This window comes from Oncorhynchus kisutch, linkage group LG10, assembly GCF_002021735.2.
Source record: "Oncorhynchus kisutch isolate 150728-3 linkage group LG10, Okis_V2, whole genome shotgun sequence".
NCBI classification, from domain to species: Eukaryota; Metazoa; Chordata; class Actinopteri; order Salmoniformes; family Salmonidae; genus Oncorhynchus; species Oncorhynchus kisutch.
The window spans coordinates 65,239,116-65,263,865 of record NC_034183.2 but is presented as its reverse complement, the minus strand read 5'-3'; the positions used below and the strand labels follow the sequence as shown (position 1 = coordinate 65,263,865).

General features: G+C 44.2%; 2 protein-coding genes across 4 annotated transcripts; one reads left to right on the top strand and one right to left on the bottom strand.

Annotated features, from left to right (window-relative positions):
• The first annotated feature begins 5,045 nt into the window (after positions 1-5,045).
• Positions 5,046-15,960, top strand: LOC109883673 (tripartite motif-containing protein 16). 2 transcript variants are annotated; one of them, XM_020475702.2, is made up of 5 exons: positions 5,047-5,207; positions 14,258-14,284; positions 14,460-14,522; positions 14,808-14,947; positions 15,100-15,960. In XM_020475702.2, the coding sequence occupies exons 1-5, from the start codon at positions 5,147-5,149 to the stop codon at positions 15,505-15,507; spliced, it is 699 nt and encodes a 232-aa protein (XP_020331291.1). In that variant the 5' UTR covers positions 5,047-5,146; the 3' UTR covers positions 15,508-15,960. The 2 variants fall into 2 exon arrangements, with proteins under 2 accessions (XP_031688679.1, XP_020331291.1); XM_031832819.1 differs by lacking the exon at positions 14,258-14,284 and having other exon boundaries at positions 5,046-5,207.
• A 1,354-nt stretch (positions 15,961-17,314) lies between these two features.
• On the bottom strand, positions 17,315-24,730 carry LOC109883675 (uncharacterized). Of its 2 annotated transcripts, none has more exons than XM_020475706.2 (6): positions 24,272-24,730; positions 19,223-20,057; positions 18,861-19,125; positions 18,685-18,768; positions 18,422-18,594; positions 17,315-18,328 (listed from the first exon to the last, which is right to left on the bottom strand). In XM_020475706.2, exons 2-6 carry the CDS (start codon positions 19,604-19,606, stop codon positions 18,191-18,193), a joined length of 1,044 nt encoding a protein of 347 aa, XP_020331295.1. In that variant the 5' UTR covers positions 19,607-20,057; positions 24,272-24,730; the 3' UTR covers positions 17,315-18,190. The 2 variants fall into 2 exon arrangements, with proteins under 2 accessions (XP_020331295.1, XP_020331293.1); XM_020475704.2 differs by lacking the exon at positions 24,272-24,730 and adding an exon at positions 20,800-20,961.
• Between the last annotated feature and the right edge of the window lie 20 nt (positions 24,731-24,750).

Sequence of the window (24,750 nt, the reverse complement as noted above, 5' to 3'; positions counted from 1 at the left end):
CAGAGAACTGTCATTCAGATCACATACCCTGTCCTGCTATTAATCTCTATTTTATTGCACGGCTTGACTGGCACGCATATTCAAGCGGGCACATAAAACCACATCAAAGCAGTCATGCTTCACAGTCCAATAATACAGTGTTGCCAGGACACTATTGAGTCACTGGTTAAGTCCAGCCCCTCTCCTCAAATTTCTTCTCTGATCTCTTACTCTGTCCCTCCTTGTGAAAATCCTTCTGCTGTCCATCTTCTATTCAATTCTCTGCCTGGCTCTCTGGTACTGCCTTTACTCCCATCTCACCTTTGCTGAATTCTAAGCCATAGTTTCTGTGTCTTTACCACCCTTCTGTCTGTCTCTACCACCCTTATCCCTGTGTCTCTACTGCCCTTCTCCCTCTGATTCTACCCTTCTCCTTCTGTCTCTCTACCACTCTTCCCCCTCTCGGTCTCTACCCATCTCCCAATTGGTCTCTACCCTTCTCACTCTCTCTGTCTTCCAATCACACTTCTCCTCTCCCTCATATTTATAAGAATGAGTCAGGCTAGGGGGATTGTAGAATGCCAGCAGTATAGCTTTAGAGACAGAATGTTCTGGAACCCCTGTGTCAACATGGCCACCCCTCGTCAGTCAGCCTCAACGTTCACTTGTCTGTTTTTAGTCTATGTACACAGCTGTGAGGTGTAGCCCCTTATTTTGAGGCTCAGTGTTGAGCTCCCTCGCTTTAGTGTCCTCTGCCCCCCCACCCCACATTACCAGCTACCACTTTGGTCCTACAAACACAGAATTATGTTAGGCTCTGCCCTGAAACCTTTAACCTCAACCTTATCCCCATGTTCCTCCCACCTCGCTCTGTTAACTTGAGAAAGGAAGGGATGAGGTGACGAGGACAGCTGAAGGAAAAAGGAGAGCTTGAATGGAAGAAGGGAGAGAGCGACAAAGTCATTTGTTAGTTAAAAGATATGCCACTGTGTCAGGTGGGAAGGCATATGACAGTAGAAAACACTCAAGCAATGTGGGGAAAGTTATATCAGAAAAATATGTCAATGTCTTTCTAGTGGCAGCCCACAGGTACATTGTTATATTTGTGTTTCATATGTATGAATATATCTCAATGAATATGATTTTGAATGTTACACCTGACCTATATCTACTTCATTGCAGCTCTCCAATCTCTCTCAAACTAACCACGGATGTTTTGTTGAATGAAAAATCATCCTTATTCATAAATGATTCGTAAACACCAGCCTGTCCATCAGCATTAGGTAGTTGGTCACCTTTTACTTTCTCCACAAATAGCTCTCATCCAGCAGCCTGGTCTCATAGACCAGATGTAACATAGTAAATGTAAATCCAGGACACTCGAATTAGTATGATATGTTATGTTCTATGTATTTATTTAACCTTTATTTAACCAGGCAATTCAGTTAAAAACAAATTCTTATTTACAATGACGGCCTACCCATATATATCAATGTACCAACAGGCCACAGATAGCTAAGCAAGAGAAACCAAAATAAATTTGGAAAAGTGAGGATGGCCACATGGGATAGATGAAAGGGGGGATAATAGACAAATCAAAGGATAAGAAATTAAAGGATGAGAAAGAAGGTAGAGGATAGAGTGAGTGAAGGGTGAAGAGAATAAGATAAATCTTACAGACCAATTGGGCTGCTGCCTGCATGCCGGTGGTGCCACATAAATCTCTGGGTTCCCTGTCGCTAAGAAACCAACAATGTCACCATGACACCGTGCGTGGGCAGGGACCCCCGGCTTTGGATATCCTGTGATTAAGGAGTATTATGGGGTTTATGTTGCTCTGGCACAGCTATAGGGAAAACATATTTAGTGCAAACATCTTTAATGCTGGTTAGTGTTTACCTTGTCTGTACCCCGGCTCTGTAAGCACAATGTAAGATACCAAGTCCTATTCCTTCGAGGGCCTACTTAGTAAACTGTTTGTAACTCATGTATACATGGTACACCATGGGGCGGTTTCCCAGACAGTGAATCTCCATTGAAAGTGCTTTTTAGTCCAGGACTAGGCTTAACCTATGCCGCGAAAACCGCCTCCGTGTATTTCTGAGAACACATTATCATATATAAGTCATGAACAACAATTCTTATACATTACATTAGTACATGTAGCAAACTATGTAATCATTTTTACAAGAAGTGTATTAGCCATTCATTGCTTAAATTCAGCATTAACAAGCTTGGTAAAGTTCACGTACGAGCTTCATTGCATTTGCGGGTCCTGGGTTGCCAGTTTAAGCAGAGTTGCTGGAAAGGTTGCGAAGTTCGTACTGACCCAAAAGCACACATAGAAAAACAGCCACCATGAGAAACGTGAGAGGAGGAAAGCATATGGCTTTTCAATCAGCTGGTAACAGGCTCCTAACAGGGCGTCAGAAAAGGGAATGATCGCAAGGGCATATAAAGCCTTACAGTCCCACATACAATTATGCTTCTAAATCTATATGGTACAGTATGCGTAGTGTGACATCATTTGAGTCATTTCACCATACCACTATAACATTATCATAACTCGTAACAAATGGAATAAAATACTAGCTATCAGATAACTCAGTGAGTGGACATATTCCTGTATGGAATATACCGTGGTGGTATTAGTCTATATAATAATGATGCATAGCAACCCTGGAGGTGCTGAAAGATCTTAGTGTAATACTCTTTAAGTCCACACACTGACAGCCCTACGCTGTGGGTGTTGAATGCTGATGTTTATTAGCATACCACACACTCAACATATCTGGTCTTCTAGTGGCCAGCACGAAGAAGGCTCTTTCACTTCATTAAAATGCCTCTTCTAATAGCTAGATGTCCCCGAACACAGTGACCCAATGAAACACTGTGTCCTGTCAGGAAGTTATTTTGTTACAGAAATACAGAAATCCTCCTGTTTGAAATGATTTGGAGATAGGAGGCAGGTAAGGTGCACCTTCCCATGCAGTATCTGAGGATGCCGGCAGCGTGGCTTTTGACATTACAAGCTAGAACACTTCAACACAAGCCCGCACAAGCCCAAGAATCATACAGTATCTGCAAGGGCAATGCAATCGTCATTCAATAGCTCCGCATTTAGCTCCATACTACACATTCACAATATTCCATCACCTTTCTATAGGCTAGGCCTACTATATTTTTTTCTCAACTTTCCTAATATTAAGCACATTGCTTATCTTTACAGCAGGAGATTAGCCTACCTGGCTGGCATGAAAATGAACCACAGTTTGGAGAGAGAGGTCCATGATATTGGTCCATTCTAAATCAAAACAAATTTCACACATATACACTACCGGTCAAAACGTTTAGAACACCTACTCACTCAAGGTTGTTTTTTAGTTTTTTTAAAACGATTTTCTACATTGTAGAATAATAGCGAAGACATCAAAACTATGAAATAACATATATGAAATAACACATAATCATGTAGTAACCAAAAATTTGTTTAAAAAAATCTAAATATATTTGAGATTTGAAATTATTCAATGTAGCCACCATTTGCCTTGATGACAGCTTTGCACACTCTTGGCATTCTCTCAACCAGCTTCATGAGGTATTCACCTGGAATGCATTTCAATTCACAGGTGTGCCTTGTTAAAAGTTTATTTGTGGAATTTCTTTCTTTCTTAATGCATTTGACCCAATCAGTTGTGTTGTGAGAAGGTAGGGGTGGTAAACAGAAGATAGCCCTATTTGGTAAAAGACAGAGTCCATATTATGGCAAGAACAGCTCAAATAAGCAAAGAGAAATGACAGTCCATCATTACTTCAGGACATGAAGGTCAGTCAATGCTGAAAATCTCAAGAACTTTGAAAGTTTCTTCAAGTGCAATCACAAAAACCATCAAGCGCTATGATGAAACTGGCTCTCCTGAGAACTGCCACAGGAAAGGAAGTTACCTCTGCTGCAGAGGATAAGTTCATTAGAGTTACCAGCCACAGATTGCAGCCCAAATAAATGCTTCACAGAGTTCAAGTAACAGACACATCACAACATAAACTGTTCAGAGGAGACTGTGTGAATCAGGCCTTCATGGTCGAATTGCTGCAAAGAAACCACGACTAAAGGACACCAATAATAAGAAGAGACTTGCTTGGGCCAAGAAACATGAGCAATGGACATTAGACCGGTGGAAATCTGTCCTTTGGCCTGATGAGACCGCTGTGTCTTTGTGAGACGCAGAGTAGGTGAACAGATGATATCCACATGTGGTTCCCACCGAAAGCATGGAGGAGGAGGTGTGGGGGTGCTTTAATGTTGACACTCTCTGTGATTTATTTAGAATTCAAGGCACACTTAACCATCATGGCTACCACAGCATTCTGCAGCGATACGCCATCCCATCTGGTTTGATCTTAGTGGGACTATCATTTGTTTTTCAATAGGGAAATTACCCAAAACACACCTTCAGGCTGTGTAAGGGCTATTTGACCAAGAAGGAGAGTGATGGAGGGCTGCATCAGATGACCTGGCCTCCACAATCACCCGAACTCCACCCAGTTGGGATGGTTTGGGATGAGTTGGACCATAGAGTGAAGGAACAGCAGCCAACAAGTGCTCAGCATATGTGGGAACTCCCTAAAGACTGTTGGAAAGCATTCCAAGTGAAGCTGGTTGAGAGAATGCCAGTAGTGTGCAAAGCTGTCATCAAGGCAAAGGGTGGCTACTTTGAAGAGTAAAATCTAAAATATATTTAGATTTTTTTGGTTACTACATGATTCCATATGTGTTATTTTATAGTTTTGATGTCTTCACTATTATTCTACAATGTAGAAAATAGTACAAATTAAGAATAACCCTTCAATGAGTAGGTGTGTCCAAACTTTTGACTGGTACTGTATGTAAAAGGCGTATAGTGTTTGTGACATACTGTACAGTGTGTGTTTGCTTGTGTTTTTTTGCGCTCTAGAAAGGTTCACTATGTTTGCAGAAGTTTCAGATGACAGGACCAACCCTTCGGTAACCCCTCACATCCAACTAAACTTCACCAGACACCCCTCATCTCCCAACCTGGGCACCTCCTGCCCTGACCCGCCACCCCCTCCCCATTCTCCTTGACGAAATAAAAGTGTTCATGGAGAGAGGATCAGCCACTCTCTCTGCTGAAGACCATAGGGTACCATGCCATTGCCAAACTACGCTCCAAGCAGTAACAAAATCATGCCTGTGCCAAAGAAAGCAGGTAAGGGTTCATGATCTACTTTGTGAGCTTGCATGTGTACATTATGTAATTGAAAGCGGACCAAAACCCTCTCCTCCTCAGTTGAACAGATTTTTAAAGCAAATGTAATAATCATTCAATCAGTATTACATTAAAATAACATTTTATTGGATTTCCCAATAAATTATAGAAATGACCATTTTTAATGTATATTTCACATTTTCAGAAATTAGCATTCATAATTAATATTCACATTCTCATGAATACATGTTTTGTGTTTTGTTGTGTTATAAATGGTTTTACTTCATCAAACACCAGGCAAATAATGAATCATTTTGGATTGTTTTACTTTATTGACGTTGTATTGTTATGTCTCAAATGATTCATTGTAGTTTGTCAGTAACTCAACTAAATAATAAATAGGAAAAAATGTCATTACCATTGGGTCATTTTTTATAATACTTTTGAGATGAAATTGTACCTAGTGAACGGGGAAATTAGGATTATTGTGGCTGATGTATTTCTGAAAATCAAGTTATTCAAGTTCCTATGCCTTCCTCTCACTGAAAACTATATCCAAATATGGAGTAAGTCCAGTGTGTAATGATGCCAGTGTTGTTTTTCCTGACAACCTCAGTTGCAAAAGGCCAGTGCCTCCAGGCTTTTCTGGTCCGCAGGATTAAGAAACGAGTCGTTGTTTTAAGTTAACAAAGGAACCGACAGCCATTTCACTGTGTCATACTCAAACACACGTTTTAGCACTGGTGTATGGGGCATGGTGGAGTCTATATGTAGGCTATGGGGCATGGTGGAGTCTATATGTAGGCTATGGGGCATGGTGGAGTCTATATGTAGGCTATGGGGCATAGTGGAGTCCATATGTAGGCTATGGGGTATGGTGGAGTCTATATGTAGGCTATGGGGCATGGTGGAGTTCATATGTAGGCTATGGGGCATGGTGGAGTCTATATGTAGGCTATGGGGCATGGTGGAGTGCTTCTACACCTGCATTGCTTGCTGTTTGGGGTTTTAGGCTGGGTTTCTGTACAGCACTTTGAGATATCAGCTGATGTACGAAGGGCTATATAAATACATTTGATTTGATTTGGAGTCTATATGTAGGCTATGGGGCATGGTGGAGTCTATATGTAGGCTATGGGGCATGGTGGAGTCTATATGTAGGCTATGGGGCATGGTGGAGTCTATATGTAGGCTATGGGGCATGGTGGAGTCTATATGTAGGCTATGGGGCATGGTGGAGTCTATATGTAGGCTATGGGGCATGGTGGAGTCTATATGTAGGCTATGGGGCATGGTAGAGTCTATATGTAGGCTATGGGGCATGGTGGAGTCTATATGTAGGCTATGGGGCATGGTGGAGTCTATATGTAGGCTATGGGGCATAGTAGAGTCCATATGTAGGCTACTGTGTGTACTCTGATATTCACACCCTACTTCTTACAGTAGCATTTCTGTGCAGGTTCACTTTTATAAGAGTGTTGTTCAGTTACGGTTAAACTACTTGGAATCTTAAGTGTTAACTACTGTTTTGGCATATGGACTTTATTATAAGGCTAGCTAAGGAGAGAGACAGACAGACACAAAAACTACAGACAGAGAGAGAGAGAGACAGAGAGAGAGACAGACAGACAGACAGACAGACAGACAGACACAAAAACTACAGACAGAGAGAGAGAGAGAGAGACAGAGAGAGAGACAGACAGGCAGACAGACAGGCAGACAGACAGACACAAAAACTACAGACAGAGAGAGAGAGAGAGAGACAGAGAGAGAGACAGACAGGCAGACAGACAGGCAGACAGACAGACACAAAAACTACAGACAGAGAGAGAGAGAGAGAGACAGAGAGAGAGACAGACAGACAGACAGACAGACAGACAGTGCTCATCGCTGGGTGTTTATTATGAATGTATGATGTTGATAACATGTTGTTTATTGACCACCGGTTACAAGCTCTATCATGTTCCTTTGACAGGCCCACTTTGCCAAGTACCCCTCTCCGCCTGTCTTGCTTCCAAATCTCTCCCCCATCTCATCAATCAGCTCATCAAACTGTTTCCCCCTCTTCTGACATCACCTCTCCAGACCACAATGTTCCCACCGGATCAAATCCATACTTCAGGAGTCAGCTCTCTACACAGCCTCACTGGCCCGTTGGCCATGTCAGCTCTCACACAGCCTCACTGGCCCGTTGGCCATGTCAGCTCTCACACAGCCTCACTGGCCCGTTGGCCATGTCAGGTCTCACACAGCCTCACTGGCCCGTTGGCCATGTCAGCTCTCACACAGCCTCACTGGCCCGTTGGCCATGTCAGCTCTCACACAGCCTCACTGGCCCGTTGGCCATGTCAGGTCTCACACAGCCTCACTGGCCCGTTGGCCATGTCAGCTCTCACACAGCCTCACTGGCCCGTTGGCCATGTCAGCTCTCACACAGCCTCACTGGCCCGTTGGCCATGTCAGGTCTCACACAGCCTCACTGGCCCGTTGGCCATGTCAGCTCTCACACAGCCTCACTGGCCCGTTGGCCATGTCAGCTCTCACACAGCCTCACTGGCCCGTTGGCCATGTCAGGTCTCACACAGCCTCACTGGCCCGTTGGCCATGTCAGCTCTCACACAGCCTCACTGGCCCGTTGGCCATGTCAGGTCTCACACCTCATCTCTGTCTGTCACTTTGCTCCATGAAACTAATCTCTCTGAATGCTGCCAAGGATTCCGTCCACTTTTTTTCTTTATTTCTCATCCTCTTTCTCCCTCTCCAGTTTCCACTCTGTGCTTCTCCATATATCCAACCCTGCTATGGATCCTTTACATGTATCCAGCCCAGTGTGGCCTCAATGTCCCATCACTCCCTATCACTGCCATCCTCTGGCTCCCATGGTAATGAAGTGTGAAGTCATGGACAGTAACTCAAGTACCTGGCTGTGAGACCCCATGTTTTATTCATGGCTGTTTGATTCTGTGAAAATCTGACCGCTGAGGTACGTATCTGATTGCTTCAGTTCTGACTCATGAAGAATTATATTTATGCAGATTGCCAGATTTAAATGTAGACAGTTGCATTGCTTTTCATGACAATGTACTGCTAAACATTGATTATTACAAAGTCAATTGGAGCTAGGTCTTCACGGGTCCAGGTGGACCCGATATACCCGATTTCGGACCAGGGCCTGATCGGGTTCGGGTCTGAAATTCTAACTTGTCCCTCAGGTCCGGGTTGGGTCCTGTTTGATCGGACCCAGCCACGGCTCTGCATAGCCTCTAGCATATTTATTTCACGCTAATAAGGAGAATTTATTGACTTATAGAAGGCCTAGCCAACATATACTGTAAAGACCTATTTGTTAACCAGAAGAACAACTTGGCAGACAAACAGATTTTTTTTGTCACTCGGACCAGTTAGGATACGGGTTGGGTCTAGGTCGAGTTTTCCTTGGGTCCATTATGGACCAGTGAAGACCTCACATCTCATGTTGAGAACCTCCCAATGACTTTCTCCTGACTTTCTCCTTTTTCAAGAATGCTGTCCTGTTGGTTTGTACATCTTTCAGTCCATGCTTTTTCCATCCATCTCCATTTCATCATCGGCATGGAACACAGCAAGGTTTTTTTAGACACTTCATAACAGAGGGCAAAGGGATGGTTCTGAGCTTTGGCCAGCTCCCTTCACCTCTCTCCGTCACATCTCGTGATCTCCCTATCAGTGGAGATCCCGCTGTTCCCGAACCCGATCCGGGCAGAGAGCTCCATCTCTTCCAGGGGGGTTGCGCAGACCACCGGCGAGCATGTCCAACATAAGCAGCTTCTTTTCTACCATGTCAGAGGGTCATCGTCCTGGCCTCTGAAAGGCATCTACAGATGTCCTCAACATGGCCGACTGGCTTTCCTCCAATTACCAGGGAGGAGTCTTCATTTCATTCTCAGATTAGCTTCTGCACACCTGTCATATGTCCTGAATATCGTTGTTACTGTGAATAAAAATCATACTCATCTTCAAAAACATCTCTAGAAATTGACAAATGTTGGTGAAATGGACAAACTTTTCTAAGATCAGAAGAAATCAAATGCTGTCCCCAATACTGTTGGACTTCCATTCCAATACTTCCCCTGCCAATTAAATCCTATGATTTCACAATTAGATTTATGGTTCAATGGATTCCAATGCATTTGACCCGTATGTTTGACCTCCCTTGTTTGTCATTTTCTGCCACTGTCTCTATGTGCCTGAACATTCATCCACCCGTTTTCTCTTTCTTTAAATATCTCTATCTCTGTGTCAACTCATCAATCTCTCTGAGTATCTGTTTATCCATCTGTCAATCTGTCCAGGGCTTTGCTGGTGACCCCACTGAGAGCAGCAGGGTATCTGGCTTGGCTTATCCTCCACAGGGGAGCCAGAGCCCACTCATATCCCCCCACCCCCGCCGGGCCCCGCTCATAATAACCAGCCGGGGTGATATCTCACTCCATGGTGACTCTGGATGTTTTCTGGATGTCATTAAGTATTCAGAACCTTTCCCTTTTTGAAAAAAAACTCAAAAAATCTGTTTTTGCTTTGTCATTATGGGGTATTCTGTGTAGATTGATGAGGGGGAAAAACGATTTAATACATTTTAGAATAAGGCTGTAATGTAACAAAATGTGGAAAAAGTCAAAGGGTCTGAATACTTTCAGAATGCACTGTATACTGCCTGTGAAACGTTCTCTTCAAATGAGGATCAGACACTTTCAAATAGCAAGATTGCCTGTCAAATGCTCCATCACATTACTGTGCTAGCAAAACATTTTAGCAGCCCCCCTCTTGACAGCGTTTAAGAGTTAAGTTTGCGCAATTCCACACATTGTGAAACGGGGCACAGAGAAAATGGTGATGATTTAAAGCAAGTTTGCTGCAAATCTACACATTTTACCATGCGGCAGAGAGACGATTTAGCAACTTTATAACTCATTTCATGTAATTGTACTCATTTTGCCAAGATGGCGGAGAGAAACAATTGGCTGTTTGACAGCTAATTTCCTTCAAATTCTATACATTTTCCATAGGGTGGAGAGAAATGTTTGCAGGTTTTATGATATCTGAGTGAGACTGACTAACAAAATCACTTACTAACAAAATCAATGGGGGCCCCCCGGCCGATAATTTGACCGTTATTACTAAGTAGCTAGCTGACTGCTAGACTAATTTGCCAATATACAAATGTTTTGCTGACATGGGCTAATTGAGTGACTATCAGGGTCTGACATAACAAGAGAAAAACTGCTGATGCACAACCAAATACACCTTGTCTATTCTACTATTCTAACTTGCAACAGTAAGGCTTATTACATTTTTTTGGGGGAGCAGCCAATTGCCCATCCCCGCTTTAAAATGTATATTTAAATCTCTCTACCCTCGCAATGATTCTCCTGAATCCCTTGGTGATACCCTCCATCAATGTCTTACTTTTGCCATCTACTAACTATCCTTGATTATCCTATTAGCCGACTCTTGCTATCTTTCTCTGTGTCCCTCCCTCTCCCATCGCTCTGTCCCTATAAGGGAGGATTCTGGGAGAGTATGGGGAGGGATGACAGATTAAGTGACCTGTCATCAACCCCTTTCCTTCCTACTGCCCACGTCCCGACTCCAGAGATCAGATGTCCTTCTCCCTTTCTCTCTTGCCTGATCATTACTTCTACTTGTTGTTCAGCACAGTATACATTATATGCATGCCTTTCTGTCAAAGTCATTTTAATCTCTTTGGGGCAGTGTGCAGCTGTTCAGTCTTCAGGGCACATACAGTGGAGTGTAAGTCACAAACATGGAAGCTTTATTGGAAAGACCAGTGGATCAGAGTTCAGCCAACCACGATGGGAAGTTGTTGAAATACATCATAACCTCTAAACTGGGCATACAGTAATGTGGTAGCTTCTTTGGTACACATGCTTCAAGCAAGGAAGACAGTGAGGTTCTCAGCCTTATTCTTCCTTTGCTCATCCTCCCAGTTTCGCTTGGCCTCTGCTGATGTTGTAACAAGCTCACATTTTTCCTCATGGTCATCATCCTGTCGGCTCCCTCTCCGCCACTGGGCAGACACATCGCGAAAGCTGGAGAGTTAGGTTTCCCTCAGACAGGTGCCAGCAAGGACTGTCCTGCGCAAAAGAGCTGGGCTAAAAGGACAGACTGGCCAATCTTTCCAGCAATGTGTTGGCAGTTGATCACCTGTCCTCTAAAAAGTAATCCATTGGTGTTAGCAAAGGCGTTGGCTTCCTGCAATGGTGCAGACTGTCAGGAAGAACCATTAAGACATATTGCGCATGCTCTCTGCTATCCCCTTCATCACTGAAAGCTTGCTATCCAGCGACATCCTCAAAAACACGTTTAGGGCATTTGAGAGCATGTTGGCATCGCAATGGATGTAGAAAAGAAATGGAAACGCTCACTCTGTACCTAGTTCTCACGTGGGTGGGTGTGTAGAGGTACACGTGCGTACCGGTATCCTATGTGTGCATGTGTGTGTTATGTAAAGGAGAAAACACCCAAATCAGTCCCTCCAGGATTTTGACATTCTGCGATTCTGCATATTATACGAGGGGTTGCAAATTTGACCAATCACCACACTATTACTGTATAAAACAGTCAAATCACAGCAATATTACTGCATAAAACTGTTCAATGACCACACTACAAAAAGAAGGCTCGAAATTCTTACCAATCCCAACACTTTTACCACAAACAATGGTTCAATCAAGCCACATAACAAATCCCGCTATGCCCTCAGACGAACCATCAAACAGGCAAAGCGTCAATACAGGACTTTTATGCTAGCTTTGAGGCAAGCAACACTGAAGCATGCATGAGAGCACCAGCTGTTCCAGACGACTGTGATCACGCTCTCTGTAGCCGATGTGAGCAAGACCTTTAAACAGGTGGCCAGACGGATTACCAGGACATGTACTCAAGGCATGCGCGGACCAACTGGCAAGTGTCTTCACTGACATCTTCAACCTCTCCCTGATTGAGTCTGTAATACCTACATGTTTCAAACAGACCACTATAGTCCCTGTGCCCAAGAAAGCGAAGGTAATCTGCCTAAATTATTACTGCCCCGTAGCACTCATGCAGGTAGCTAGTGCTTTGAAAAGCTGGTCATGGGTCACATCAACACCATCATGTCGGAAATCCTAGATCCACTCCAATCTACATACCGCCCCAACAGATCCACAGATGACGCAATCTCAATCGCATTCCACACTGCCCTTTCTCACCTGGACAAAAGGAACACCTATGTGAGAATACTGTTAATTGACAACAGCTCATCATTCAACACCTTAGTGCCCACAAAGCTCATCACTAAGCTAAGGACCCTGGGACTAAACACCTCCCTCTGCAACTGGATCCTGGACTTCCTGACGGGCCGCCCCCAACGATGAGACAGTCTATAGGGAAGAGGTCAGAGACCTGGCAGTGTGGTGTCAGGACAACACCCTCTCCCTCAATGTGAGCAAGACAAAGGAGCTGATCATGGACTATAGGAAAAGGAGGGCCGAACAGGCCCCCATTAACATCGACGAGCTGAAGTGGAGCAGGTCGAGAGTTTCAAGTTCCTGGTCATGGTCTAAAAACATCAAGGCAGTTGTGAAGAGGGCATGACAACACCTTTTCCCCCTCGGGAGAATGAAAAGATTTGTCGTGGGTCCCCAGATCCTCAAAAAGTTCTACAGCTGCACCAACGAGAGCATCCTGACGGGTTGTATCACCGCCTGGTATGGCAACTGCTTGGCATCTTACCGTAAGGTGCTACAGAAGGTAGTGCGTACGGCCCAGTACATCACTGGGGCTAAGCTTCCTGACATCCAGGACCTATATACAGTGGGGCAAAAAAGTATTTAGTCAGCCACCAATTGTGCAAGTTCTCCCACTTAAAAAGATGAGAGAGGCCTGTAATTTTCATCATAGGTACACTTCATCTATGACAGACAAAATTAGAAAAAAAATGTGCACCCATGGTGCACCCATGACCAGCTCTAAAACCAGATTGCATAGCGGAGAAGGTATGGTGGGATTCGAAATGGTCAGTAATCTGTTTGTTAACTTGGCTTTCGAATACCTTAGAAAGACAGGGTAGGATAGATATAGGTCTGTAGCAGTTTGGGTCTAGAGTGTCACCCCCTTTGAAGAGGGGGATGACCGCGGCAGCTTTCCAATCTTTGGGAATCTCAGACGATACGAAAGAGAGGTTGAACAGGCTAGTAATAGGGGTGATCTGAAACGAGATGGATGACCCTGTGAAAATCAAGTAATTTGAGCTAATGTCGCCCATAGACGAAAGGAGACTGACGGATGGTGACAGTCTGAGTGGAAACAGCAATAGCACCCAGTTTTCTGAGAAAGTGGGATGACAAATGAATGGACAGGAGGGAGAACTGGAGATTAAACAACATCTAGAGTACTTCAGCAGCAGAGACAAACATGCTGTCAGTGGCGTGAAATTAACGTCCATCACACACAACTTGTAATCTTATAACGGCCTGACCCCTGGTGTCAGTGGCTGTGATGTGTGTCCTTAGCGGATGTAAAGCCGTAACCCAAACCTGGGCTGGTATGGGTAAACTACATTAATCAGTGCTAAGAAAAAAGACTCACCCTCCAAGGTGATATATGGCATAAAGGCAGATAGTGGGAGGGGGGATGAAGGCAGAGAGTGGCAGGAGCAGGGAGATAGAGGCAAGGGAAGGAGAGATGAAGAGAAGGAAGGGAGAGAAGGAATCATGGACAGTAAACTGCACCTAGCACAACCTCTACAATCTGCAGCTAGCACAACCTCTACAAACTGCAGCTAGCACAACCTCTACAAACTGCAGCTAGCACAACATCTACAAACTGCAGCTAGCACAACCTCTTCAAACTGCAGCTAGCACAACCTCTACAAACTGCACATAGCACAACCTCTACAAACTGCAACAAGCACAACCTCTGCAAATGCACAGTAAATAAATACATAACAATCTGACACAAGATAATGTTCTACCTGGGAAAGATAATTCATTTTTGCCTTTTTTCTGTAGGAAGAAAATCCCAGGCAGCTCCTGCAGGTATGATTTCTGTAATACTGCATGTATAAGTACTGAAAAGCCTTTGTAAATCCTGACTAACAATGGCATCCCAGGAATTACATTAGACCGGTGGTGTAATTCAAACTGGATTATCTCATCAGTATACCGTTAATGGATTTCACACTTTATCTCTCTCTCTCTCTCCTCATAACAGAGGTGCCGCCGGTGTACGAGCCCAATATTCATGATCCCACCACCAGGGCTGACCTCATGAAATGTAAGGCCATGTAATTGGCTCTTTATCACTTTGGGCCTCACTCTCTGTAATGCATGTGATGCTAAATTCTGCTTGCCCACAGCCTATACAATGTTGAAATGCACAATTAGGACCTGGCTTACAGTATATCCACTTTACTGCCTACACACAAGAGATTGTACATATCGCAATAATATCACAGTACTCATCTGACCTTATCTGTTCTCCGACCCTTTCATCTCATTCATCCAACCACTTAACTCAATTCCTCTCTCTTCACCTCATCGTTTCTCTTTCTCCCCTCAGACTGGATCCCCCTCTCCCTAGATGACAAAACGGCCCAGAAGCTGCTGTGGATATCCGAGAGCAACCTCAAGGTGTCGCGTATGTCAGAGGAGGTGTGTCCATACCCCATGAGACCGGAGAGATATGAGCATTCACCACAGGTTGGTCTGCCATCCTAAGTTACAGGGCACACATCATATTGCCATTGTGTAACTAAAGTGTGCCCACCGTTTTGGAGATGCCATCAGTGCATGCCTGGCTCTAAGACATCTCTAATCTACCCTTTCTACTATCCACTCTCTACTCTGTGCAGGTGCTGTGTAAGGAGGGTCTGTTGGGGCAGAGAGGGTACTGGGAGGTGGACTATGGCGGCTGGGTGGTGATTGGGGCAGTGTATGAGAGCATGGGCCGGAAGGATGGGCCATGTGGGCTGGGGGAGAACGAAAGCTCATGGGGTGCGGGCTGGGCCGGCTCCTGCTACCAAGTCTGGCACAACGGGGAGAACGTGGAGGTCGGGCTCCCTTTGTGCAACACCATGAGCATATACCTGGACCAGCCCGCTGGCATCATCAAGTTCTTCATTGTGGAAGGAGAAGAGGAGGCGGAGAAGGCAGTGCGACTGATACACAAGTTCAAAACTGACCTCAAAGAGAAGATTCTGCCTTGTTTCTGGGTTGGCAGTAAATCCTTCTGTTGGATCCGGAAGAAAGAGGGACAGTAACAAGAAGGGTGTAGGAAAGGAGAGAGGGAATAACAGGTCAGGGAATTTGTAAGAGAGGGAGGTAAAGTGAACGAGAAGATATATGTTTCTAATATTTGGAGCACAAGCACTGGTGTCAGAATGCAGAATTGAAGCAGAGAATAATGGAATCTTCACAACATGAAATCAGTTGTAATCTGTTCACATCATGTCTATGGTTTTAAGTGTTGCTGTTATCCCTCTGTTGCATGAGGACAACATACATGTGAATTGCTAGGTTATATTATAATATTTAGAATGACAATTATATTGACTATTACTATTTATTTGTACCGTAAGTCGTTTTTGTTACAGCACTAGTTTGTTAGTGTTAAAGTAGGGTGTGTAGTTTAAATTCATAGCTTGTATCATTTTATATCTGATTGAACCATGGTCATGTATGAATGTGATGAATAAATACAACTGTGTATACAATAGAGTTCAACTATTTACACTGACAAATATATATAAATGCAACATGCAACAATTTTACTGAGTTACAGTCCATATAAGGAAATCCTTCAATTGAAATAAACTCATTAGGCCCTAATCTATGGATTTCACATGACTGGGAAAACAGATATGCATCCGTTGGTCACAGATAACTTTTAAAAAAGTTAGGGGAGTGTATCAGTCAGTATCTGGTGTGACCACCATTTGCATCATGCAGCGCGACACATCTCCTTTGCATAGAGTTGATCAGGCTGTTGATTGTGGCCTGTGGAATGTTGTCCCGTGGAATGTTGTCCCAATCCTCTCCAATGTCTGTGCAAAGTTGCTGGATATTGGCAGGAACTGGAACACGCTATCGTACACGATCCAGAGCATCCCAAACATAATCAATGGGTGACATGTCTGGTGAGAATACAGACCACGGAAAAACTGGGACATTTTCAGCTTCCAGGAATTGTTTACAGATCCTTGCGACATGGGGCCATGCATTATCATGCTGAAACATGGCTGTGGATGAATGGCACGACAATGGACCTCAGGGTTTCATCACAGTATCTCTGTGTTTTCAAATTGCCCTAGATAAAATGCAATTGTGTTCGTTGTCCATAGCTTATTCCTGCCCATACAATAACCCCACCATGAGGCACTCTGTTCACAACGTTGCCATCAGCTCATGGCAACGCTCATTCCCACACGACGCCATACACACTGTCTGCCATCTTCGATACCGGGATTCATCCGTGAAGAGCATACTTCTCCTGCGTGCCAGTGGCCGTTGAAGGTTAGCATTTATCTACTTTAGTCAGGTCAAGACCCGGGTGAGAATGACAAGCACACAGATGAGCTTCCCTGAGACGGTTTCTGACAATTTATTTGGCTGTGCAAGCCAGTTTCATCAGTTGTCTGGGTAGCCGGTCTCCGACGATCCCGCAGGTGAAGGAGCCAGATGTGGAGCTCATGGGCTGGCGTGGTTACATGTGTTCTGCAGTTGTGAGGCCGGTTGGACGTAGTATCAAATTCTCTAAAATTATGTTGGCGGCGGCTTATGGTAGGGAAATGACGATTCTGGCAACAGCTCTGGTGGACATTCCTGCAGTCAGCATGCCAATTGCATGCTCCCTCAACTTGAGACATCTGTGGCATTGTGTTGTGTGACAAAACTAAACATTTTAGAGTTGCCTTTCACTGTCCCCAGCACAATGTGCACCTGTTAAATTATATTACTGTTTAATTATCTTGTTATGTCACACCTGTGGATGGATTATCTTGGTAAAGGAGAAATGATCACTAACAGGGATGTAAAGAAATGTGTACACAAAATGAGAGAAGCTTTTTGTGCCATATGGAACATTTTGGGACCTTTTATTTCAGCTCATTAACATGGGACCAACACTTTACATGTTGTGTTTATTTCTGTTCAGGATATTTCTTAATCTGATACTGCCCTCTCTAGGACAGCCATTATACTGCATCCAAATAATATTCAGTGTCAGAACCAACAGCCTGATTCACAGATGTTGCTCCTAAATTTAAACCATACAGGTACTCAAATTAAAACATTTATCTGCTTTTGAAAAGTTGGGAGATGATAGATACATCTCTGTTCGCCTCCTCCGCTTTCTCTCGCTCTCACAGTCAACACATTTGGAGGACATTATTATTATAATAGTGTCAATATCAGAGATTGTACACGTACTATCATTCTACCAGTCAGTCATTCATTGGCAAGGTAGAAGTACAAAAAGCCATGTTTCATGGAGACATGGTGCCCTTCACTCACAATTTGAAAAGCTACAGGCTTCATGTTAAAAAGCCCCCTAGAGCCAACCATTTCTATAAGGGTGACCCATCCTCCTTGAATCTACTTGGCAAAGTCAGTTAAAAACATTTCAATATGTTAGTGTCCATGTTGGTCAGTACAGTGGGTCACTATGAGCACATTTGAAGTGAAGTTGTGTGTAGCGAGTTGTCTTGTAGTGTTTAAGTGTGTATGGGTGTAGTGTAATGTAATGTGTTGAAAATGATCTTAGTGTGTATACGAGCATATGCTATGTCAGTTAATCCTCTCTGGGTTCACTGTTGTTACTACCAAATTTGGGGTTAGTGATTAGCTAATACACTGGGATACTTTTCCACCTGCCAGCCAATCAATTAGCTCTCTTTCATCCACACACTCTCTCTCTCACTCCTTCATCCCCTCACTTTCTTTGGCTCAGTGTTTGAGGGAGAAGTCTCCCGTGTTGAGGCGAGGGCGAGGTAGTCCTCCAAACATTTCTGTTCCATCGTTGGCTCCTGGGGCCAACAGGGCCTTCATGCTGGCAGCAATATGATCCAGGTCAGCTACACCAGCCTGCAACACAGACAGTTAGTGGGTATGTGTGTCAGAATGACTGATTGACAGAGAGAAAGTGAGCTGTATGTTTTTAAACGAAGGTTGACTGACCCGTTCCCCACTGTGGCCTTCTCCCTGGTGGGGTCTGTTGCCCTTGAAGCCCCACACAGGAACAGACACGGGGAGGGAGCGGGCCATGTTCATGGGGTTGGGGTGTCGAGATGAGAATGACTGCCCCATGGCCATGCTGCGGGGGGGAGGAGGACAGTCCTCACTTAACGAGCCTGGAGCAGAGAGGAGGCACATATTAAGAGCATTAGATCATCATTAACTAATATTACTACACACACACACACACACACACACACACTCACCATCAGTGCTCTCCTCCTCTCCATCGGACTCAAAGAATGGTTCACAGTCACGAGACAGCGAGTCCTCATCCATGGAAAAAACTCCTGAAGCAGAGAGAGATTAATATTTACGAAGTCATTCAGACCAGGAGATTAAACCAAATATTATAATAATAGTTCCACAGAGCTATGTTCACCTGCAGTCTCATTCAGATTACGGCTCCTTTCGTCCATGTCCTCCTCTTCCTCACACTCTTCCTCTAAGTCCCCAATTCCGGGAATGTCTCTCCCTCGTCCAGCCTCCTCTATCATCACAGCCATCTCTCGCTCCCTCTCTCCATTCCCATGCTGCCCAGCAGCTTGGCCAATGACAGCCCCTGAGTGGTAGATTGATGGGTAGCTTTGCGAATAGAGTGTGGTATTGGGGCTGATGGTTCCCACACCACACTCACCTGTTAGGCCCTGTGGAAGAGAAGTTAAGAACTTTACGATCACACACAGCACTATGAATGACAGCCACATTGAATGGCACAAAATGACTGACAGTCAGTCTACTCACCGCCCTGTCAGAGGGTATGTCCACTACCAGTTTAGCTCCTCCGTCTCCTGCACTCAGACGTGTATATCTATGTGCCGTTAGCATAGATGTGGAGTGCAGCACCGCAATGTCGTCCATGTAGCGCCGCGAAGACTCAGCCAAAGCCCCCTGACCCCACACGTGATAGGAGAAATCCCACTTCCGGCCTCCGGCAGGCAAGCCACTCTCCTTTTTCCTCTCATCTCCCTCCACTACAGATGGCCAGAACTTCTTACAGGCTGTAAGAAGAGCCAGGTCGCAGCCTGACTTCTGACAATATCCCTCTGCCGCGGCAAGTAGTGCCAGCCAGCTCTCTTTGTGGTTGTCTGGGATCTCGGGGTCAGATGATTGGGTGATTGAGGCCATGCTGGGTAAACAGGACTGCCAAATGACTGTTGGATGTGTTTAATTTATTAGGGCTAGCTTTTATGGAATGTATAGATGCTTTGTAACTGTTTTTATTGATCAATAGCTAAAATGGTTTAGGTTAGTGTAATCAGGCACCTGTAGGACTCAGCCAGAAGTTTAATATTAAATACTATATATTTTTGTTAACAAGTCTTGTGATAAATGTACCTTTTTTCTCACTGGATTGTAGGCTGTAGTGTTAATGTGTTTTTGGAATCTGCTTTTGGCTAATCTGAGGAAACGTTAGGATCCTTTTACTATTGCTGGTTTGGTTTAAGCTAAGAATAAAACTATCCTTAGTTGTTATAAAGCAGGTTTCAGAGGCACAAGGTGATTGTTTAATATTATTAATGTCAGTGTGCCTGAGAGAACTAGGGGAGAGATAAAATAAAAATGTTGCTGGTGTTACCTGGAAAAAACAAAATGGAGAAAGCTTGAGTTGCTCAAAAAAAAGTTTGCAGTGTTAGTCATTATAGCAATATTAGCTGATGTCACTAGCTAGGCACTATTTAGATTATCACTAAACCAGAATTCAGATAATAATCTCATAAAATTATGCATGATGAAACTTCATGAAATTAGACTACACTCAACTCAAGCATGGAATTTGTAAAATTCACATGATCCAAATACTGTACAAACATTTCAATTCCATGTAACTTTTCTGACGTCTGACTGCCTTGTAGAAGTCCGAGTTCATGGTCAATATCTCAGTGGTCAATATCTCAGTGGCAGTTTGAGGATGTTCCAAAATTGACCTATGCTAACCGTGGGAAGACATTGTCCACCTGTCGTTTCGTTACGTCTCGCGAACTGTCGCAGTTCAGCGTCGTCGTCCCTTCCTCCCCCCACAATCTCATGCATTCGTTAGCATACGAACTGGCTCTGCCAAAAACTTGTGGGGTGACTGCCTGCTCTAGACTTACCCAGCTCGTTTCTAAATGTCATTCCTGTAATTATTACTACCAGGAAAGCACTTCAATGAAAATGTCATGACTGCCGATTGTTTGTGCTTGTTTGTTTGCTAACATGCTAGCCAACTGGTCTCCTGTGCACTCTCCTCCCAACATGAACACATTTCATTTCTCGCCTTTACAGAGACACTAGTACACACAGACACAAATAAACAGCAAGAACAGAAGTCAGCTTACACATTCAGTTCCTTATTTCGTCTGTTGCAAGCGTTTTTCTAGTTCTAACCGTTTCTTTATCTCTCAAGAATAGTCTCCCCTAGACTCCGACGTTGCTGTTTAGAGACGCTAGACGAGACGCACGTTTTTACACGTGACTGTGGGCGGGCTCGTACTCGTCTTGATTTGGACGCGCACTTGGACGAGGCTGCATCTCAATAGCTTGTCATGGTTTCTTCTACTGGTATAATTCACTTCATCCTCACTGATCTGACATGATGGAAGCAAATGCTTCTGGTAGGCTTTTCAATCTCTATATTATTCCCACCTAAACTGTCTTTAATTTTGCAGTGCAGATGAAGGACAAGAGAGGAGAGTAGTAAAACGTTACATTTTTATTTAACTAGGCAAGATAAGAACAAATTCTTATTTACAATGACAGCCTACCCCGGCCAAACCCTAATGACGCTGGGCCAATTGTGCACCGCCCTATGGGACTCCCAATCACGACCGGTTGTGATACAGCCTGGAATCGAACCAGAGTTTGTAATGACACCTCTAGCCCTGAGATGCAGTGCCTTAGACCCCCTGTGCCACTCAGGAGTCCTAAAACTGGGATGCAACTTTGAGAAGACAGACAACAACAACCACTTGCCGCCTTCATCAGCCTCCCTGTCTAAATTTTCTCTGTCCTTCTGTTCTTTGCTACATTGGTGGCAGTACCAGGATACTCACTGTCACTCATACATTTGTTAGAAGTGTTTCACTATTCACATTGGGATTTTCATTACCACCACTGATGCCTAATAAACTGCCATTTTCATAATTACATGAAACTGACAAATATTGTAAGAATAGAGCCCCACAGTGGAGGTGTCATAACAGTAGTAGGCCTGATTACCCAAAATAAGGAGACAGCCTACAGGGAGGAGGTGAGGGCCCTGGCGGAGTGGTGACAAGAAAATAACCTCTCCCTCAACATCAACAAAACAAAGGAGTTGATCATGGACTTCAGGAGAAGCAGAGGGAGCACGCCCGCATACACAGGACCGCAGTGGAGAAGGTGAAAAGCTTCAAGTTACTTGATGTACACATCACTGATAATCTGAAATGGTCCACCCAAGAAGACGCAACAGCAGCTCTTCAACTTCAGGAGGCTGAAGAAATTTGTCTAGGCTCCTAAGACGCTCACAAACTTTTACAGAAGCACATTTGAGAGCATCTTGTCGGCTGTATAACTGCCTGGTATGGCAACTGCACCGGCTGCAACTACAGGGTTCTCCAGTGGGTGCTGCGGTCTGCCCAACGCATCACCAGTGACACGCTGCCTGCCCTCCAGAAAACCTACAGAACACGATGGTACAGGAAGGCCAAAAAGGACATCAGGGGCATCCACCACCCGAGCCACGGCCTGTTCAACCGCTATCATCCAGAAGGCGAGGTCAGTACAGGTTCATCAAAGCTGGGACTGTGAGACTGAAAAACAGCTTCTATCTCAAGGCCATAGACTGTTAAATATTTATTTTTTATTTTTTATTTCACCTTTATTTAACCAGGTAGGCTAGTTGAGAACAAGTTCTCATTTGCAACTGCGACCTGGCCAAGATAAAGCATAGCAGTGTGAGCATACAACAAAGAGTTACACATGGAGTAAACAATTAACAAGTCAATAACACAGTAGAAAACGAAGGGGGGGTCTATATACAATGTGTGCAAAAGGCATGAGGAGGTAGGCAAATAATTACAATTTTGCAGATTAACACTGGAGTGATAAAAGATCAGATGGTCATGTACAGGTAGAGATATTGGTGTGCAGAAGAGCAGAAAAGTAAATAAATAAAAACAGTACGGGGATGAGGTAGGTGAAAAGGGTGGGCTATTTACCAATAGACTATGTACAGCTGCAGCGATCGGTTAGCTGCTCAGATAGCTGATGTTTGAAGTTGGTGAGGGAGATAAAAGTCTCCAACTTCAGCGATTTTTGCAATTCGTTCCAGTCACAGGCAGCAGAGTACTGGAACGAAAGGCGGCCAAATGAGGTGTTGGCTTTAGGGATGATCAGTGAGATACACCTGCTGGAGCGCGTGCTACGGATGGGTGTTGCCATCGTGACCAGTGAGCTGAGATAAGGCGGAGCTTTACCTAGCATAGACTTGTAGATGACCTGGAGCCAGTGGGTCTGGCGACGAATATGTAGCGAGGGCCAGCCGACTAGAGCATACAAGTCGCAGTGGTGGGTAGTATAAGGTGCTTTAGTGACAAAACGGATGGCACTGTGATAGACTGCATCCAGTTTGCTGAGTAGAGTGTTGGAAGCCATTTTGTAGATGACATCGCCGAAGTCGAGGATCGGTAGGATAGTCAGTTTTACTAGGGTAAGCTTGGCGGCTTGAGTGAAGGAGGCTTTGTTGCGGAATAGAAAGCCGACTCTTGATTTGATTTTCGATTGGAGATGTTTGATATGAGTCTGGAAGGAGAGTTTGCAGTCTAGCCAGACACCTAGGTACTTATAGACGTCCACATATTCTAGGTCGGAACCATCCAGGGTGGTGATGCTAGTCGGGCATGCAGGTGCAGGCAGCGACCGGTTGAAAAGCATGCATTTGGTTTTACTAGCGTTTAAGAGCAGTTGGAGGCCACGGAAGGAGTGTTGTATGGCATTGAAGCTTGTTTGGAGGTTAGATAGCACAGTGTCCAAAGACGGGCCGAAAGTATATAGAATGGTGTCGTCTGCGTAGAGGTGGATCAGGGAATCGCCCGCAGCAAGAGCAACATCATTGATATACACAGAGAAAAGAGTCGGCCCGAGAATTGAACCCTGTGGCACCCCCATAGAGATAGCCATCAATAGCTTGCCTCCACCCAGTACCCTGCACCTTAGAGGCTGCTGCTCTATGTACAAGGAATCACACGCCTCTTTAATAATGGAACCCTGGTCACTTTAATAATTTTTACATGCTGTTTTATTAATTTCATATGTATATACTGTATTCCAGCAGTTTAAGGCACTGCATCTCCGTGCTTGAGGTGTCACTACAGACGCCTGGTTCAAATCCAGGCTGTATCACAACCGGCTGTGATTGGGAGTCCCATAGGGCGGTGCACAATTGGCCAAGCGTCGTCCGGGTTTGGCCGTCATTGTAAATAATAATTTGTTTTTAACTGACTTGCCTAGTTCAATAAAAGGTTAAAGAAAAAAAACAAAGAAATAAATTCTAGTCAATGCCACTCCGACGTTTTGATAATCATGTAAATCTCGGACAAGTGTTTATTAGTATATTCGGCTCTATTTACTCACAGATTCGAAAATTCTAATTACCATCAAGGTGGACATCATGCAAAACTACAAATCCCTGAAAGCTCCTGAACATCATCGCTAGCTGACACCCTTGTTAACAGGTATTGTGTCAATTTAAAACAGAATTGTCCATTTAAAGAAATTTAGCCAATTTATTCATTACTACATTTAGATAGTTAATCCAGAGATTCTTACCTTTGCCTCATTTCAGCAGTCTCATCCAGATCATCATGGCATTTGTAGTTCTTTATAATAGCCTCATTAGCGTTTCCTTTTTGGGGGGTAAAGACAGGCGAAAATATTGATAAATCACCTTGTCCTAGAGAGATTCACACAGTTATCAAAACGTCACACCAGAGTAATCCTAAATTAAATACAGGCCTTGTTTTAAGGTGATTTATCAATGGTGGAAAAACAGATTGGAACAATTTCCCGCTTTGAACACTAGGGTTTATGGGTATTATGATTTATACAGTGGTACTCTTGCCACGTTAAAAACAACTGGGAAAATACGTAAAATCCTGACATCGGTGATCTTCATGTCGGAAAGTCGGAGCTCTGGAAAGAGGCCCGACTTCCCGAGTTGGAATTCCGAGTTGGATAACTGTTCTAATCGAGTCGGAGCTCGTTTTTTCCGAGTTCCCTGTTGATTTGAAAGCTCGGAAGTCGGAGAT